Source organism: Equus przewalskii, chromosome 9 (genome assembly GCF_037783145.1).
Source record: "Equus przewalskii isolate Varuska chromosome 9, EquPr2, whole genome shotgun sequence".
Taxonomy (NCBI): Eukaryota; Metazoa; Chordata; class Mammalia; order Perissodactyla; family Equidae; genus Equus; species Equus przewalskii.
In genome coordinates, this window is record NC_091839.1 from 8,433,632 (window position 1) to 8,451,948 (window position 18,317).

At 38.8% G+C, this 18,317-nt stretch overlaps 1 protein-coding gene across 11 annotated transcripts in view; it reads left to right on the forward strand.

Moving 5' to 3' along the window:
• LOC103558430 (zinc finger protein 345-like) overlaps positions 1-18,317 on the forward strand; it is a 40,715-nt gene that overhangs the window by 7,502 nt on the left and 14,896 nt on the right. For 4 of the 11 annotated variants that reach the window (XM_070557493.1, XM_070557495.1, XM_008531434.2 and 1 more), the window contains 3 exons: positions 657-726; positions 2,018-2,144; positions 2,428-2,523. In XM_070557493.1, the coding sequence (XP_070413594.1) occupies positions 718-726; positions 2,018-2,144; positions 2,428-2,523 (232 nt within the window). In that variant the 5' untranslated portion in view covers positions 657-717. Of the gene's footprint in view, positions 1-656; positions 727-852; positions 998-2,017; positions 2,145-2,424; positions 2,524-4,962; positions 5,126-18,317 lie in introns of those variants that run through there. The other 7 variants (XM_008531431.2, XM_008531433.2, XM_008531432.2 and 4 more) reach the window with 4 other exon arrangements.

Genomic DNA, 18,317 nt, shown 5'->3' on the forward strand with positions numbered 1-18,317 from the left:
TTAGGCAGGATAACTGGGAGATGCTGCCTCCAGAATTCCTGAATTCAGGTGAGGCTATGATTCAATACAATGGGCAGTTATTTTCTGTTAGAGGATGCTTTGGACTTATTCCTTGGTGACTTGATGAGTCTTGTGTGACTTCATGTGGCCTGGGTGAAGCCTGTGCTTTGGACTCACAATTCTTCTTGCACCTGGAGTGTGGGAATGAGCCAGGAAAGCACCTGAGGTGTTTAGTGTGTTGGGCCCAGGGGAAAGAGGCAGATCTTAGCTATGGGAAACATTTGTACCAGGAATTGGCCTACATGGGTACAGATCATTTCCAGGCCTGAGGGCCCCATCAGTGTCCTTGAGGTGGGTCCTGCGTGGATAAATTTGAATCAGGGTCCCCTAGGCCATGAAAGATGAACCACTCAGACTAGGTCAGAGAACCCCAACAACATCACAGGGATTGGGGACTGCTTTAGCTTGAAGGAATTCTTCTACATCTGTGTTTTTGGGATTTGGGAAGGGATGAGATTGTTTAGACCTGCAAATCTTCTCAGAATATATGTTGGGATATGGAAGTGAACAGGTGCCATGAAAAGGGGAGGAAATATTTATCTTAACTTAGCTGTTTAGAAATAGGCCTGTTCTCATGGTTTGCCGTTTCTTCCCAGGACTCTGCATTTCTCCACGAGAAGAAGCCGGAGGAAGACTCAAAAGTTGCAGTTCTAAGCCATGCCCCATGTGAGTTGGTGTTTCCTTTTCCTCTCATCAAGTAGTCTTGTTTTCTAGGATATGAATATTCAATATGCTTATCTCCACACACTCTCCCTCCCCAAGTATCTACTCTCCTTCTCACTCCCTTTCTAGGAAATGTGTTTGTGGAAAGAGTAGAACCTCTCCTGTCATAATGTGGTTTGATGAGATGGAACTACACGTGAAAAATTTGATCTTCCTCATTGACCTGAATTTTCTGGTTGATTAAGATGGAAATCGGTATTAGCATCAGAATGTGGTGAGATCTCCTGCTCTGTGAAGTATTTAAGATTGGAAATGTGATCAAATGCAGGATTGAGAACAGAGGGATAGAGGATCATGTCAGGGAATACCTCAGAGATGAATACCAATGACAAGGTCTATTTTGAATTTGAATAGTATGTGTAGGTCAACGGCCACATCCATGTGAGTGTGGCTCATCTTTTCATCAGCTTTCTCTTGCTCAGAATAATCAGAAGTGTGCAGTGAGCAATGATGAGTGGTAGCATGATTAGCTAGATGATTAAATGGTTGAGAATTTTAGAAACAGAATCGTGAAGGACATTATGAGGAGGAGTACAAACCACCACAAAGTAAGAGAGTGATTAGGATCAGACTATGGAACATTATGTAGACTATAAAAATGATGTCCATGAAAGGATTTCCCAGGATGTGGAAGAATATTATTGCTAAATTATTCTGAGACTTGACTTGGAAAGAAATTCTTAAATTGTATGTAGATCTTTTTTTCTTTTTCTAAGATAAACATTTTAAAAGATATTTTGCAATGTGCCCGTTAGGTTTATTTTTTCTTTCTTTTTTCTCCCTCCGTCTTTCCATTCCTGCCTTCTTCCTTCTCTTCCTTTCCTTCTGTTGTTTTCAATTCTTTCAAGAGAAAAGAGGAGGAAGGAACTTGTAATTGATTTGAGAATTTGCATGATTTTTTTTTGAAATTAAGAATTGAAAAATTGAAATTTTGAAGTTGAGAATTTACATGAGAATTTGCTTACACGCATTACTTCATTTAATCAGAACACTCCACTCACTTGCCTTTTGTTCATTCCCATAGCTGTTCTCAAGAGGCTGTGATAGAGTAATAGGAATGGTCAGGAACTCTTCAGGTGCTCTGCATTTGTCACACTCACTTCCTTTCCATTACCTCCCCACATTGCAAGCTTCCAGCTTCAACGTATTTGCTCACTGTTTTGGCCGCTTTATGTAATACTTCTCTCCTCCTCTCATAACTTCTGAAAAATATTGCTTTATTTTGCCGTTTCAGAGGTTGGTGTTGTTCAGGGATGTGGCTGTGGACTTCTCTCAGGAGGAGTGGGCGTGCCTGGACTCGGAACAGAAGGATCTGTACAGAGATGTGATGCTGGAGAACTACAGCAACCTGGTCTCACTCGGTAAGTTCGTCTGCTCCCAATCATTCGACTGCAGTTTTTGTGAAATTTGGGAAATGTTTCAATTGCCTAGCTGAATTTCAGACCACTAGTCCCAAATAAATTAATTGTGCCTTATAGACTTTAAAGTGCACAGCTCCATTGGGTAACTTTATCTCCTCTATTGGTCAGTTATCCTTCCTCTGAACCTCTCTGTAGTTGACCTTCTAGCTTGATGGAAAATCAACTCAGTTTTAATTCTGGATAAGCAGAGCGCAACCATATCCATTTCCATTCCTGTCAGCAGGATTTTCCAGTTCTAAGGCAGACGTGCTGTCCTTATTGGAGCAAGGGAAAGAGCCCTGGAAGGTTGTGCAGGATGTGGCAAGAAGTCAGAGCTCAGGTGAGTAAGAGATGGTCAGGCAAGTGGAGGCCATTATGGGTAGAGTCAAATTGCTTAATAAATTGGCCACGCCTTTGAGTTATTAGCTGGAAAGTTCTCCACAAAGACCTAACCAAGGCCTGTGGGGTAAAAGCCTGAGCCATGGGGGGCAGAACTGGTTTAGTATCAGTGACCAAAGGAAGCCTCTTCTTCACCCCATTTACCACTTCCCTGCTTTTCTTTCATTTTCCCTTGTATTTTCGGACAGGGAATAGCCCTCCTTCTTTTCCAGTGATAACCATTTTACCTATATTTTTGATCCATTGAAACCTGTATAAGAGTCTTTATCCAACAGATATTTTTTAAATGCCCTCTATATTCTCAGTATTGAGAATGTAGTAGTGAACATGAAAAGTTCCCTATCCTGTTGATCTTTCCTGGCAGAAGAGATAGTAACAAATAGGAATATACAAGGAGTGGTAAATGTTACGAAGCAAAACAAAAGGCATAGAGAATAAAGGATGAGTTTGTGGAGGTGTTCTTATAGAGAGGGTGGTCAAGGATGGCTCTCTGAGGTGCTGACATGGGGGGAAAGCTATGAATAAAGTGCTGGAGTAAGCCATACAGATTCTGGGAGAAGAGCATTTAAGGCAGAGGGACTAGCAATTGCAAGGGGACTGAGGTAGGAATGAGTTAGATGCTTATGAGGATCAGCAGATAAACAAGTGTGGCTAGGGTGAGAGAGAGAGAACAGAAGTAGTTGAAAATGAGGTCAGAGGGGCGGTGAGGCTAGATCACGCGGGACTTGTAGGCTGTGATGAAGCATTGGTGTTACAGTTAAAGTGTGATGGGATGGTTGGATGATTTCCAGCAGCGGAGTGATGTGCTGAAACTTGTTCTTTTTGAAGAACACTCTGGATACTGTATAGAAATTAAACTGAGAGCAAGAGTGAAGCAGGAAAACCAGTTGGAAAGCCATTTTTTTAGTCCAGATTAGAGATAATGGTGGCTTGGATGAGGGCAGTAGAAGTGAAGGTGTCATGAAGGGGTCAGATTCTGATCAGATTTTATAGGTAGAGCCTCTTGCTGATTAATTGGAAGTGGTATATGAAAAAAGAGAAATCCAGGACAACTTCTTATATTTATGCCTGAGCAACTGGATATCCTTTTGTTGGTTAGGGAAGACAAGTGTTCAAGAGTTGTGTTTTGGACATGATACTTTAGAGATATCTGTTAGAAATGGGAAGCAATAACGAAATGACCTAGGAAGAAATAATGTAAATAGTATTTAAACCTTAGGCTTGGAAGAAATCATTTATGAAGTTAGAGTAGTTAGAAAAGAGAAGGACTCTAATGTATCTGCAATTTGGCCAGAAAAAAGGAGAAGGTCCAGCAAAGGAGATGAGAAGGAATAGCCAGTGAGCTAGTAGGAAAATAAAGAAAATGTGATATCTCAGAAGCCAAGTTGAAAAAGTTATTTAAGAAGGGCAGGGTCTTTCATATCTGAGAACGTGAGTAAGTTGGGGACTGAGAATTGAGCATTGGCTTTGGTAATGAGGGAAAAGAAAGCTGTAGATTAGTTCAGATAGAAGAGAAGAGAGGAAAATGGGAGATAATGTAGCATAAGGTATGATCAGAAGAATGGGAGTTACATAGACCAGAGTTTCAGCTCCAGCTTTTGTCTTAAGGAAATTACTTTACCAGACTTGAGCCCCCTCATTTCCTCATAGTTTAAAAGGAAAAACACACTCAAGTGATAAGATTGTTGAGAAGATTTGGAATACTAAATGCAAGTACATTACATTAAGCTCTCAATAAGAGATAATTTTTATGGAATAAAAATTACTAGAAATGGGAAAATTGCATGTCTGCTGCATTTTGAAGTATGGACTGAAGATTTCAAAATAGAAGCTGGTAGAACAGCTCCAGTCAGAAAGCTAGACGACATCGTAGGGGCCACTCTCTGCTGTGACTGCCCAGCAATCAGATCCTTCCTGCTGATTCTTCTCCTAACTGAATATCTCTTGATTCTGTGTGCTCTCGCCACATCCCATAGTATTTCTCATCTGGCTACTACAGTAGCCTTCTAACTAGTCTTTACACAACAGACAGAAGAATGTTTTTTAAAAGTATAAACCAGATTGCATGATAAAATGCAAACTGGAAGGCCTTGCATTATCTGTCTTCTGCAGGCCTCTACACCCTGACCTTAGCCACAGTAGACTTCGTTCATTACCTCAGACACCTCTAGTATCTGTGTATCTGGTATCTGTGCCCTTCCGCCTTTGGCATTCGCCCTGGCTGCGTACCCTACTCCCCTGACTAACTGCAATGCTTCTTCAGGTCTAACCTACATATCGTTACATCCTGAGAAGTCTTTCCTGACCCCACTCTCAATAATAACCCATTAGGTTTTCTTACAGTAATTTCCAAGCTATGATTCTATAATCCTTTCCCTAGTAAGACTCACTTCTTTGGCTGCAACACTGCACATTGCTGTCGGTAGAGGAGATCTGCTGAGCCCTGTGTGCTCCTGCTTTATGTGAGCCTTCAAAACCTCACATGCTTTTGATGAGATCTGCCCCTGACAGTCCTCAGCACTGCTCAGCAGAATTTACAAGAGGTAAGATCACTTCCTGTACTAACGTGGTGGTGTCTTACCACTAGAACTGTCTTAAGCAACCAATTGCCATTAGCAAAATTATCCACCTTCCCCTAAGAGATTATTTAAGACTAAGCCCAATTTGTCCTACATCTTTGATTACCTCACTCAAGCCCAGAAGTCCAGGCTTCTAGGACACCAGTCATCGCTGAACTCTTATCATCATACAAATCTGTATACATATCTCCTAATCAGACTTAATTCCACACCTTTTCCTAACACCCAATGCCATTCCACCACGCTGTTTGAAACTCTCTAAGAAATATCCTCCCTTATCATCAGGCTCTTTGTATATTCCTTTCACCTTTTGGCTTAAAGTGAACACTTAGCTGGGCCATAGATATACAGCTTTCCCTTGGAGCACTTGATAGTGGTTGTTTTGTCTTCCCCCACAATCCCTTATTTTGCCTCATCAAAGCCCTTAGCTCCTTTAGAGCACTTCAAAGACTGAACCACCCACTGTGCCTTCTTGTCCTGTTGTCTGCCAATTCCTTCTCCTTGAATAGATTGAACATCAAAACACTTGGCCACTGACTTTTTCCCCTCCACTACATCTGTCACCATTGTTGGTGACTTCAACATCCTTATAATAATACATCTCGATTCCTTAACCTCATTTCAAGTGGTCTTTCTCCTCCAAATTCCTTCACTTACTCACTGTCGTAAGTGATACATAAAACCTTTAAATTACCAGTACCCAAATCTCTGTCAGACACTCTCTCTCAGGGCTACTTCCTAACTTTCCAGCTACCTTATTCTTGTACCATGACTTCAACCCACATGTTGTAATGTCTTCCATATTGAAAAAAAAGTTGTGCTTGATGTCACATTTTCTGCTCCGTTACTCCGGTCTCCTTCATAGCCTTGAATTATCTATACTTTCTCTCCTCGCAGTTTCTTTCCTTTTAGTTGCAGTTATAGCCATTGCTAAGCGCCTTTTCTCCTCTTCCCCTGACAGTTTTATGGCATGCCCAAGAAAATGCTTTGTTTTTTATTAGATCGCAACACATTTCATACTTTAGACGTAGAATAACCTCTCCAATCCCCAATTTATGCCAGACTTCTTCAACAGTCTGGTTCTGTCTTAGTCGAATTCTTTGTGTGGATTGCCATCTCTTCACTTCTTGTTCTGCTACCACACTGGGCCAACTTATCAGCTAAAGGAGAGGAATACAAGCATCAGGTGCCAAGTTTGCTCTGGACTCTACAGAGAGCAGTAGGAGAGTCCAGGGTTTTTACTTAGAGAATTTTCATTTAGAGAGTATTACTAACATTTAGAATGAGAAAACTGTACCAACCACATGATTTTTAAAAATTTATCTTCATAGTGAAATATACATACAAGTACATAAAATATGTACAGTTTGATGAAACCATGACAAGAAATAGAACATTACCAGCACTCCAGAAACACACTATGAATGTATGTATTTATTACCTATGTATATATTTCTAAATAGTGTTATTTAATTTTTTTTTGCTTAGGATTTTAGATGAATGGCTTTGTATGTATTCTTATGTATTCTTTTGTGTCTTGCTTCTTTCACTCAGTGTTACATTTGTGAGAGTCATCCGTATTGGTAGCTCTAGTTCATTCATTTTTGTAAGAATTCCATTGTTTGAATATACCAAAATTAACTCTTGATTTTTAATTCTCAGACTACTCTTGGTTAAAATTTGGGTCATTTCTGATTTTGACTGTTATAAATAATGATGCCATAAATGTCATGAGACATATTTACTCATATACCTGAGCGTGGGATATACATATAACCTATGTAGGGATATCTACATAGAGGTAAAACTGCTGTGTCAGAAGGTATGTGTATCTTTGATTTTACTAGATAATGCCAAACTGTCTTCCAAAGTAATGTCCCAATGTGTACATTCCTCTTGACAGTGTATGAGAATCTGGTTGCTCCACGTTCTTGACCACACATAATATTGTCAGATTTTTTAAATTTTTGCCAATCCTAGTGGATGTGTATTTGTGTCTCATTGAAGTTTTATTTCCATCTCCCTTATTACTAATGAGTTTGGGCTCTTTTTAATATATTTATTGGCTATTTGAACTTTTGTAGATTTCTGTTCAAGTTTTTGGGTTATTTTTCTATTGGGTTGTTAATCTTTCTCTTACTGACTGGATGGATTCTTTATGTTATACATACTGGTCCCTTCTTAATTATTTATCTTTCAAATATCTTCTCCCACTCAATTTTTCTAGACTCTTTTGACAAATAAAAGTTCTGAATTTTATACGGTGGAATTTATCAATCTTTTCCTTTATGATGGATATTTTTTGTGACTTATTAAAAAAATAATCCTTCTTTACCTTGAATGCATGAATATATTCTACATCATTATAATTTTATAAAAGCATTTTAATTTTGCCTTTCACATTTAGGTTTTTATTTCACCTAATGTTGATTTCTCTCATGGTGTTTGAAATAGGCGTCCAGTTTTTTGTAGTTGTCTTGGCAAGATTAATTGTAAAGTCCATTTTCTCCCCACTGATCTAAAGTGCTGCTTCTATCAAATATAATTTTCATTTTATTTTCTTTAAAGATTCGCACCTGAGTTAACAACTGTTGCCAATCTTCTTTTTTTTTTTTCCTGCTTTTTCTCCCCAAATTCCCCCAGTACATAGTTGTATGTTCTAGTTGTGAGTGCCTCTGGCTGTGCTATGTAGGACGCCACCTCAGCATGGCCTGACAAGCGGTGCCATGTCCGCACCCAGGATCTGAACCAGTGAAACCCCGGGGCACCAAAGCAGAGCACACAAACTTAACCACTTGGCTGTGGGGCCGGCCCCTAATTTTCATTTTTATGTGGGCATGTTTCTGGACTTTCCATATTTTAGCCATGTGCTAATGCCACATTGTTGTAATTATCTGTACTTTTGATGCATCCTGCTACCTAGCAGAGAAAATATTCTTACCTTCTCCTTTTTCTTTAAGAATGTCATGACTTCGTGGTCCTGTGTTCTTCTAATTAGCTTGACAGCCATCTCCCCTTAAATGTGTTAGGATTTTATTAAGATTGCATTGAATCTACAAATCATTGTGGGAGAGAATTCACATGTTTACAATACTGAGTTTTCTCAATGTGTTTCTGAATAATGTTTTCATATGTTCTCTCAATAATGTTTCATAAACATTGTATCTCTTTCCATACATGTAGGCTTTATTTATGTTTCTTGTTAAGGATTTAAATTATTCTTCATGCAGGTCTTTTACATCTTTTAGATTTATTCCTAGATAATATTTATTTTTATGCTATTATAAATGGTATTTATTTTTTTAAAATTTTCTATTCCATTTCTTTTTTCATTTGTCACATGGATAAGGGAATAGAATTTATATTTGCATATATATTTTATATCCCAAAACCTCATTTAATTCTCTTATTAATTTATCTATACTTTTTTTGGGATTTTCTAAGGGCTAAATCATATCATCTTTGAATAATGATGGATTTTTTTCTTCCTTTCTGAAGTTTATTTTTCTTGGTTTATTGCACTGTCTGGGAACTGCTGGAGAGTTCTCCGGGATTCCTTTGACAGGGGCACTAATCCCATTTATGAGGGTTCCATTCTCATGACCTACTTACATCCAAAGGCCCCTCCTAGTAGTACAGTCACATCAGAGTTTGGGATTTCAACGTGAATTTTGGGAGGATATTCATTCAGTCCATTGCACCTATGTATACCATCTTCAAACAGAAAAAGTCAAAGACAAAATCTTGAAAGAAGCCATGGGGGGGAAAACACTTTACCTCCAGAGGAACAAGGACAAGAATTACATCAGACTTATTCAGAAACCAAGCAAGCAAGAAGAGAGTAGAATGAAATATTTGAAGTATTAAAAGAAAAAAACCCACCAATCTAAAATTCTGTATCCATCAAAATTATCCTTCAAAAGTGAAGGAGAAATAAAGACTTTCTCAGAAAACAAAAACTAAAGAAATTTGTTGCTGGTAGACCTGCCTTGCAAGAAATGTTGAAATTTCTTCAGGGAGAAGGAAAATGATATAACTCAGAACCTTGGATATACATGGACAGAGAGTAATAGACAAGAAATAAATGAAGGTGAAATAAAATATTTTATTTTTCTAACTCAATCAAATAACACTTTGTTCAAAATAATAGTAGCAACAATATATTTGATAATTAATACCTTATGTATAAGTGAAATGAATGAATGCAGTGTTGTAAGGTACAGAAGGAAGAATGAGGAATGCTATTAAAAGGTACCTGCACTATCTGTGAAGCAGTGTATTGTTATTTGAAAGTGGACTTGGTTTGGTTGTAAATATATATTGAAAACTCTAGAATTGATATGCTAAGACAGGAGAGAAAAATTGAATGATAAAATACTCAAGTAAAACCAGGGAGGATGTAAGAGTGGAAGACAAAAGCAAAACAAAACAAAGAACAAGGTTAACAAATAGAAAATAGTTATAAATATGGTAGATAATTAATCCAACTATATCAATAATCAATTTAAATGTGAATAGTCTAAATATACCAGTTGAACAAAAGAGCCTGTCAATGTCGATTAAAAAAAAACCCAAAACTATATGTTTTCACCAAGAAACCGATTATGAATATGAAGACACACATAGATTAAAAATAAAGGGATGGCAAAAGATGTACTATGCTTATACAAATCAAGAGGAAGCTGGAGTAACTATATTAATTTCAGACAAAGCACACTTCAGAGCGAGGAAAAATTATCTGGGATAAGAGAGGAATTATGTAATGATGAAGCGGTCAGTTCTCTAAGAAAATGTAATAATCTTTAATGTTTATGTGATTAATAACAAAGTGTCAAAATACATCGAGCAAAAACAGATTTTTTTTGGCTTCAAAGAGAAATAGATTGATTAATGCACTTATTATAGTTGGACCCTTCAACACCACTCATCAGTGATTGACAGATCTAACAGGCAGAAAATCAGTAAGGATATAGTTCAGTTAAACAGCATCACCAATCAAGTGGATCTAATTGACATCTCTAGCGCACTTCATCTAACAAAAGCAGATAGACATTCTTCTCAATCTCACATGGAACATTCACCAAGATAGACCTCATTGTGGGTCATAAAGCCCACCTTAACAAGTTTAAAAGAACAGAAGTCATACAAACAATCCTCTCAGATCGTAATAGAATTAAACTAGAAATTAATAACAGACAGCTGGAAAATCCCCCAATACTAAGAGATTAAACAACACACTTCTAAATAACATGGATCCCAGAAGAAGTCTCAAGAGAAATAAAAAAATATTTTAAATGAAAGGAAAGTGAAAATACAACATCAAAATTTGTGGGATGCTGTGAAAGCAATGCTTAGAGGGAAATTTACAGCATTAAATGCATATTAGAAAAGAAGAAAGATTTAAAATCAATGATGTAAGCTTCCACTGTAGGAAACTAAAAAAGAAAAGCAAATTATGTTGCAAGTAAGCAAAGGAAAAGAAATAACTAACATTAGAGAAGAAGGCACTGAAATTGAAAACAGGAAAAGATTAGATAAAATCAATGAAATCAAAAGAAAGTTCTTTGAAAAGATCAATAATATTAATAATCCACTAGTAGAGCTAACTAAAAAAAAAAATGTATGGGAGAGAGGAAGTTACTAATATCAGAAATGAAAGAGGGGCTATCCTTACTGATCCCATGGACATTAGAAAGATAATAAATGAATGTAGTGAACAACTCTTAGCCCACAAATTTGATAACTTAGATGAGATGGACCAATTCCTTAAAAGGCACAATCTACCAAAACTCACGCAAGGAGAAATAGATTACCAAAAGATGCCTAGATCTATTAGAGAAATTGAGTCAATGATTAATTATCTTCCAAAACAGAACGCAGCAGGCCCATATTGTCTCACAGCTGAAGTATACCAGACATTTAAGGAACAAATGATACCAATTCTCTGCACTCTGTTCCAGAAAATAGAAATAGAGGGAACACTTGCTGACTCATTTTATGAGGCCAGCATTATCTAACACAGGTATTACAAGAAAGGAAAACTACAGGGGCTGGCCCCATGGCCAAGTGGTTAAGTTTGCACGCTCTGCTGCAGCAGCCCAGGGTTTTGCTGGTTCAGATCCTGGGCCTGGACGTGGCACCGCTCGTCAGGCCACGTTGAGGCAGTGTCCCACATGCCACAACTAGAAGGACTCACAACTAAGATATACAACTGTGTACCAGGGGAGATTAGGGGAGACAAAGCAAAAAAAAAAAAAAAAAAAAAGATTGGCAACAGTTGTTAGCTCAGGTGCCAATCTTTAAAAAAAAAAGAAAAGGGGAAAACTACAGACAAATATCTCTCATGAATGTAGATGGAAAAATCCTCCAACAAAAGTGAAATTCAACAATGTTTTAAAAGAATTCTACACCATGACCAGATGGAATTCATTCCACTTATGCAAGGCTGGTTCATTATTTGAAAATCAGTTAATGTAATCCATCATGTTAACACACTAAAGAAGAAAAAGCATATGATCATATCAATAGATGCAGAAATAGAATTTTACAAACTGAACACCTATTCATGATGAAACCTTTCAGCAAACTAGTAATAGAAGGAAACTTCCTCAACTAGAAAAAGAATATCTATGGGGGAAAAAAAACCCTACAGATAGGATCCTGGGAAGTTGGCAGAATAGGAAGCCTCAGGAATCTGTCTCCCCACCTAGATAACAATCGCACTGGCAGAATCTGATATAACTATTTTGGGAATCTTTCAGCTTCCAGGGGAAGACTTGGATGGTAAATTGTGGTTAATTTCTGTTCTTAGCACAGTAGCAACTGTTCATCCCCCAGCCACATGATAGGCAGCTGTGCACATGTTCTTGGAGCAGCTTGCACACATCTTGGGAGAGCCAGAGTGTACAAAAAGAACCCTAGCTTCCAAATATTGGGATCTGTGCTCTGATTGCTGATTGCTGGTGTTGGTCACAGAGGTGCAGAGAGGGAGTGGCCGTTGTTGTTGGACTTTCCCTGATTGCTGCAAGCCCTTCCCCTTAAGGCTGAAGTGTTTTCCAGGGGAATTAAAGGGCCAGTGCTCTCTTTTTCCTCACATTCATTTTTGTGTTTTTCCCATTTTGGGAACCAGAAATTAAAGATTAGGGACATTCAAAAATGACTGCATATAGGGGGAAAATTAGAAAGTGACCGTGCATGCCTAGAGAAGAGCTCAGAAAAGACCTGAGAGGACCTTAAGTTTCCACCTTAGGCTGATCCTTAATACAGACACAGCCCACAACAATGAAAACAGTAGCAAAAATCAGCAAACCCTGGGGAAGGGTGAGAATCTGATTTCCAGTTACCACACTATTAGATTCCAATGTCCAGTGTTCAACAAAAAAGTCAGAAAACATAAAGAAACAGAAAAGTATGGCCCATTCAAAAGAAAAAAGATAAATCAACAGAAACTGTTCCTGAAACCTGATTATACTAGACAAAGACTTTAGAACACCTGTCTTAAAGATGCTCAAACAATTAAAGGAAGATGTGGAGAAAGACAAGAAAATGATATATGAACAAAATGGAAATATCCATAAAGAATTAGAAAACCTAAAAAGAAACCAAGAAGAAATTCTAGAGCTGAAAAGTACAATAACTCAAATGAAAAATTCACCAGAGGGATTCAAAGAGATTTGAGTAGGGCACAAGAATCAGCCAACTTGAAGATAGGCCAATGGAAATTATTGACTCTGAGTAACAGAAAGAAAAAGATTCACAGAAAATGAACAGACCCTAAAGGACCTGTGGGACACCACCAGGCGGCCAAATATATGCATTGTGAGAGTTGTAGAAGGAGAAGAGAAAGAGAGAATATTTGAAGAAGTAATGGCTGAAAAGTTCCCAAATTTGCTGGGAGACATAAATGTAAACATACAAGAAGCTCACCAAACTGTAAGTAGGACAAACTCAAAGAGACCCACACCAAGATGCATTATAGTCAAACTTTAAAAAACCAAGGACAAAGAGAGAGTCTTGAAAGCAGCAAGAAAGGAGCAAATCATTACACACAAGGGATCCTCAATAAGATTATCAGATTTCTCATCAGAAACTTTAGAGGTCAGAAGGCAGTGGGCAGAGTGCTAGAAGATAACAGCTGTCAACCAAGAATCCTATATCTGACAAAACTCTCCTTTAAAAGTGAGGGAGAAGTTAATAAGACATTTTCAAGTAAAAGCTGAGTGAGCTTGTGACCACTATACCTGCTCTGCAAGAAATCCTTAAGGGAGTCCTGCAAGGTGAAATGGAAGGACACTAAACAGTAATGAAGCTGTATGGAGAAATACAAAACTCAATAAAGGTAAATACGTGGGCAATTATAAAAGCTAGTATTATTGTAACTGCACTTTTTGTTTTCTGTATGATTTAAGAGACTAATACAGTTAAAGAAAAAAAAATTAGTCTAAAAGCTAGTAGTATTGTAACTTTGATTTGTAACTCCAAATCTTGTATTCTACATAATTTAAGAGCCTAATGCATTTAAAAGGATTATTAGTGTATGTTTTGGGGCACAAGATGTATGAAGATGAAATTTTGTGACATCAACAATCAAAGAGGGTGGGAACTGAGATGTAAAGAAGTCTAGTTTTTGTATGTTATTGAAATTAAGCTGGTATAAATTCACATTAGAGTGTTATAACTTGAGGATGTTAAACGCATTCTCCTTGGTAACCACAAAGAAAATAGCTAAAGGATATACACAAAAGGAAATGAGAAACAAATTTAAACGTTTCTCTGATTTCTCTAAAAGAAACGAAAAGAACAAGATGGCAACAGTAATGCAGGAAATGAGGGACAAGAAAACTATAATGCATATAGAAAACAGCCAAGTATCAGAAATAAGTCTCTTCTTATCAGTAATTACTTTAAATATAAAGAGATTAAACTCTCCAAACACAGATTGGCCAAGCTCTCCAAAGGACAGAGATTGGCAGAATGGATAAAAATATAATCAAACTGTATACTGTCTATAACAGACTGACCTTATAGCCAAAGACACAAATACATTGGAAGTAAAAGGATAGAAAAAAGATAAGTGCAAAACTGTAGGGCTCCGACTTCCTGATTTCAAAACTACCTGACTTCAAGCCTTCCTATAAAACTACAGTAATCAAGACAATTGGTATTGTTGAAAGAGTAAACACATCAGTGGAATTAAATAGAGATCCCAGAAATAAACTCACAGAGATATACTCAACTAATCTTTGACAAGTGAGCGAAGGTAATCCAATGGAGAAAGGATAGTCTTTTCAACAAACATTGCTGGAACAACTGGACATCCACGTAAGAAAAAAAGAAAGAATCTGGACACTGACCTTACACCTTGCACAGAAATTAACTCAAAATTGGTTGTTGTCTTAATGTAAAATGCAAAATTACAGAACTCCTAGAAGTTAACAGAGAAGAAAATCTAGGTAACCTTTGGTTGGGAATGGTTTTTCTATAGAACACCAAAAACACAAAAAGCATAATCATGAACAAAAATAGTTAAAAGTTCATCTTCGTTAAAATTAAGAACTTCTGCTGTGTGAAAGACAGTTATGAGAATGAAAAGAAAAGCGACAGGTTGGGGGGAAAATCTTTTTTTTTTTTAAAGATTTTATTTTTCCTTTTTCTCCCCAAAGCCCCCTGGTACATAGTTGTGTATTTTTAGTTGTGGGTCCTTCTAGTTGTGGTATGTGGGCTGCCCCCTCAGCATGGTTTGATGAGCAGTGCCATGTCCATGCCCAGGATCTGAACTGGCAAAACCCCAGGCCACCAAAGCTGAGCACGCAAACTTAACCACTCAGCCACGGGGCCAGCCCCAAGAAAAATCTTTATAAAACAGATCCAGTGAGAAGATGGTGGCGCAGGGGGACGCTGAACTCACCTCCTCCTGTGGACGCAACAAATTTACAACTACTCTTGGAACAATTACCCCTGAGAGAGAACTGAAAACTGGAAAAAAGAAACTCCCATGCATCTCGCCCAGTGGTGTAGTGGTTAAGTTTGAACACTCCGCTTCAGCAGCCTGAGGTTTGTGAGTTCCAATCCCTGGTGCAGACCTACACACTGGTCATCAAGTCATGCTGTGGCAGCATCCCACATACAAAATAGAGGAAGATAGCCACAGATGTTAGCTCAGGGCCAATCTTCATCTCACACACAAAAAAGAACCCCCATGACAAGGGGCAGTGCACACTGAGGTGGAAGAGGCAGAAATTCCTTTCTGGAGAGAGAAATACCATCTTTTAGGTGCAGCACTTCATGGCTGGCCAGGAGCAATCCTAAGGTATGAAGCCTTCCCTGGAGGAGAGAGGGATCTGAGCTGGGGAGCATTACCACAATAAGCAGCTTTTGGACTCAGCACAACCAAGACAAGTGTCATAATATCTGGCTATTAACTACAATAGGGAACAACCCCAGGAAAACCAACAGACATAAGGGGATAAAAAGCCTGCTCTTAAAGGGCCCATGCCCAAATTAACCCATTTCAGAAAGCAATGTAAAATCACCAGAAAGAAAGGAGCACAGTCATTTGGTGAAAAGAGACTCACTTGATAGGCTTTGTGCACATCTCAGTGAGAGGTGAGACCTCACCAGGCTGGGACCACTTCCCCAAGGACTGAGATATTGGTGGCAGCTATTATTGTGACCCAGTTCAGGCATGCTGACACAGGTGCTGGCAGATGCTATTGGAGTTCTTCCCCTGGCCTGGTAGACCAGGGGTCTGCCCCACTCACCAGAGCATTGATTTAAACCAGCTCAGCCTGGGCAGGCAGCCTGCCCTAGGGACTGACCCCACACAACAGCAAGCCCTTGGGCAACTTGTGGACCCACATAGCCAGGGTTCCTGGAACCTCTACAGCTAAGCAAGTGGGTCCGACTCTGTGGGACAGGGCATGCATGAGAGACAGGCCTGTGTTGATGGAATGTGTGTGGCCTCTGCAGCAGGGTAACATGGTCTGCTTCACTGGGTTGGGGTATGCGCATGGGGCAGGACTGGGTTGATGAGGTGTGTGGCCCTGCAGGTGGTGGGGCTTGGCAGCTGCAGCAGACTTGTGTTTCTCAAACAGCCACATAGAGGATTGGCCCCACCTTCCAAAACCTGAAACAATTGGGTGCTCCCATGCCTGAGGCTGGCCCCACCCAGCTGCAATCCTGAGAGAGCTGACAAAGGCCTTACAGGCTGGAGGCCTACAGCAATTGTAAGCCCCTGAGCCTAGCAAGCAGCTACTCTGGGGGCCTACTCACTTAATAGAAAAACTGCAATAGAAATATGCTATTAGACCTTGCTGCCAACTGTGCTGGGGCTCCCCATGCCTGATAAAGTGACTAAAGGGACCATAGCAGCTACATGCAGCTGAACATTTCAACCAGCTGGCCAGGGGGACAGCCTAACCTCCCCAGGCACCTACAACAAGTGCAACCCTGCCACAACGGAAAGACCCACACAGGGGACACTCCTGGAATATTTGGAACTGATGATGAGAGGAAGCAGACTGCTGGGCCTCATAAGGCATGTCTTACTAAGGCCACCTGTCCAAGATTGGGAGGTGTTGCTTACCTACCTTAATACATAGGTATAAGCACAGAAAAAGAGGCAATATGAGGAGACAAAGGAGTACATTCCAAGTAAGGGAACAGGACAAAACTACTAAAAAACTAAACAAAACAGATAAACAATCTACCTGACAGAGAGTACAAACTAATAGTCATAAGGATGCTCACTGATCCTGGGAGATGAATGGATGAACTCAGTGAAAACTTCAACAAAGAATTGGAAAATATAAAAAGAACCAATTAGAAATGAAGAATTCAGTACTGCAAGTGAAAAATTCACTAGAGGGACTCAATAGTGGAGTAGATAATACAGAAGAATGGATCAGTGAGCTGGATGAAAGACTAGAGGAAATGACCCAAGCTGAATAGATAAAAGAAAAAAGAATTTAAAAGAACAAAGAGAGACTAAGGGAACTCTGGGACAACATCAAGTGCACTAACATCTGCATTATAGGCATCCCAGAAGGAAAAGAGAGAGACAAAGGGAGAATCTACTTGAAGAAATAATAGCTGAAAACTTTCCTAACCTGAGGAAGGAAACAGATGTCTAGATACAGGAAACACAGCACTAAATAAGATAAACCCAAAGAGGCCCACACCATGACACAGTATAATTAAGTTGTCAAGAATCAAAGATAAAGAGAGAATCCTAAAAGCTGCAAGAGAGAGGAAACAAGTTACATACAAAGGAAACCCTATAAGGCTATCAGCTGCCTTCTCAGCAGAAACCTTATAGGCCAGAAGGGTGTGGCGCAATATATTTAAAGTACTGAAAGGAAGAAACATACAGCCAAGATTACTCTACCCAGCAAGGTTATCATTCAGAATGGAAAGACATATAAAGAGTTTCCCAGACAAGCAAAAACTAAACGAGTTTATCACCAAGAAACTAGCCTTACCAGAAATGCTAAAGGGACTTATTTAAGTGGAAAAAAGAAGACCACTAGGGAATCAGAAAATTGTCCCTAACCACCCCCCCCACCACCACCAAATAAAATCACTGGTAAAGGCAACTCTACAGTAAAGGTAGCAGATTAATCACCTATGCAGCTAATATGAAGGTCAAAAGACAAAAGTACTGAAATTATCTGTTTCTCTGATAAGAGGGCAATGGAAACACACACACACACAAAAGAGGTTAGGTATGATAGCAAGAAGATAAAATGTGGGAGGAGGTGAGTAAAAGAGTAGAGCTTTTAGCAAGAGGTCAAACAAAAGAGACCATCAACTTAATATAGATTGCTATAAATGTAGGTTATTATATATGAACCTCATGGTAATCACAAACCGGAACCCTGTAATAAATACACAAAAAAATAAGAGAAAGGAACCCAAAATAATACTAAAGAAAGCCATCAGACCACAAGGGAAGAGAGCAAGAGAAGAAGAAACGAATAGAGAAGAACTACTAAAACACCCAGAGAAAAAGTAAGAAAATATCAACAAGTACATTCTTATCAATAGCCACTTTAAATGTCAATGGAATAAATGCTTCAATCAAAAGGCATAAAGTTGCTGATTGGATTAAAAAACAAGACCCATATTTATGCTGCATACATGAGACACACTTCAGACT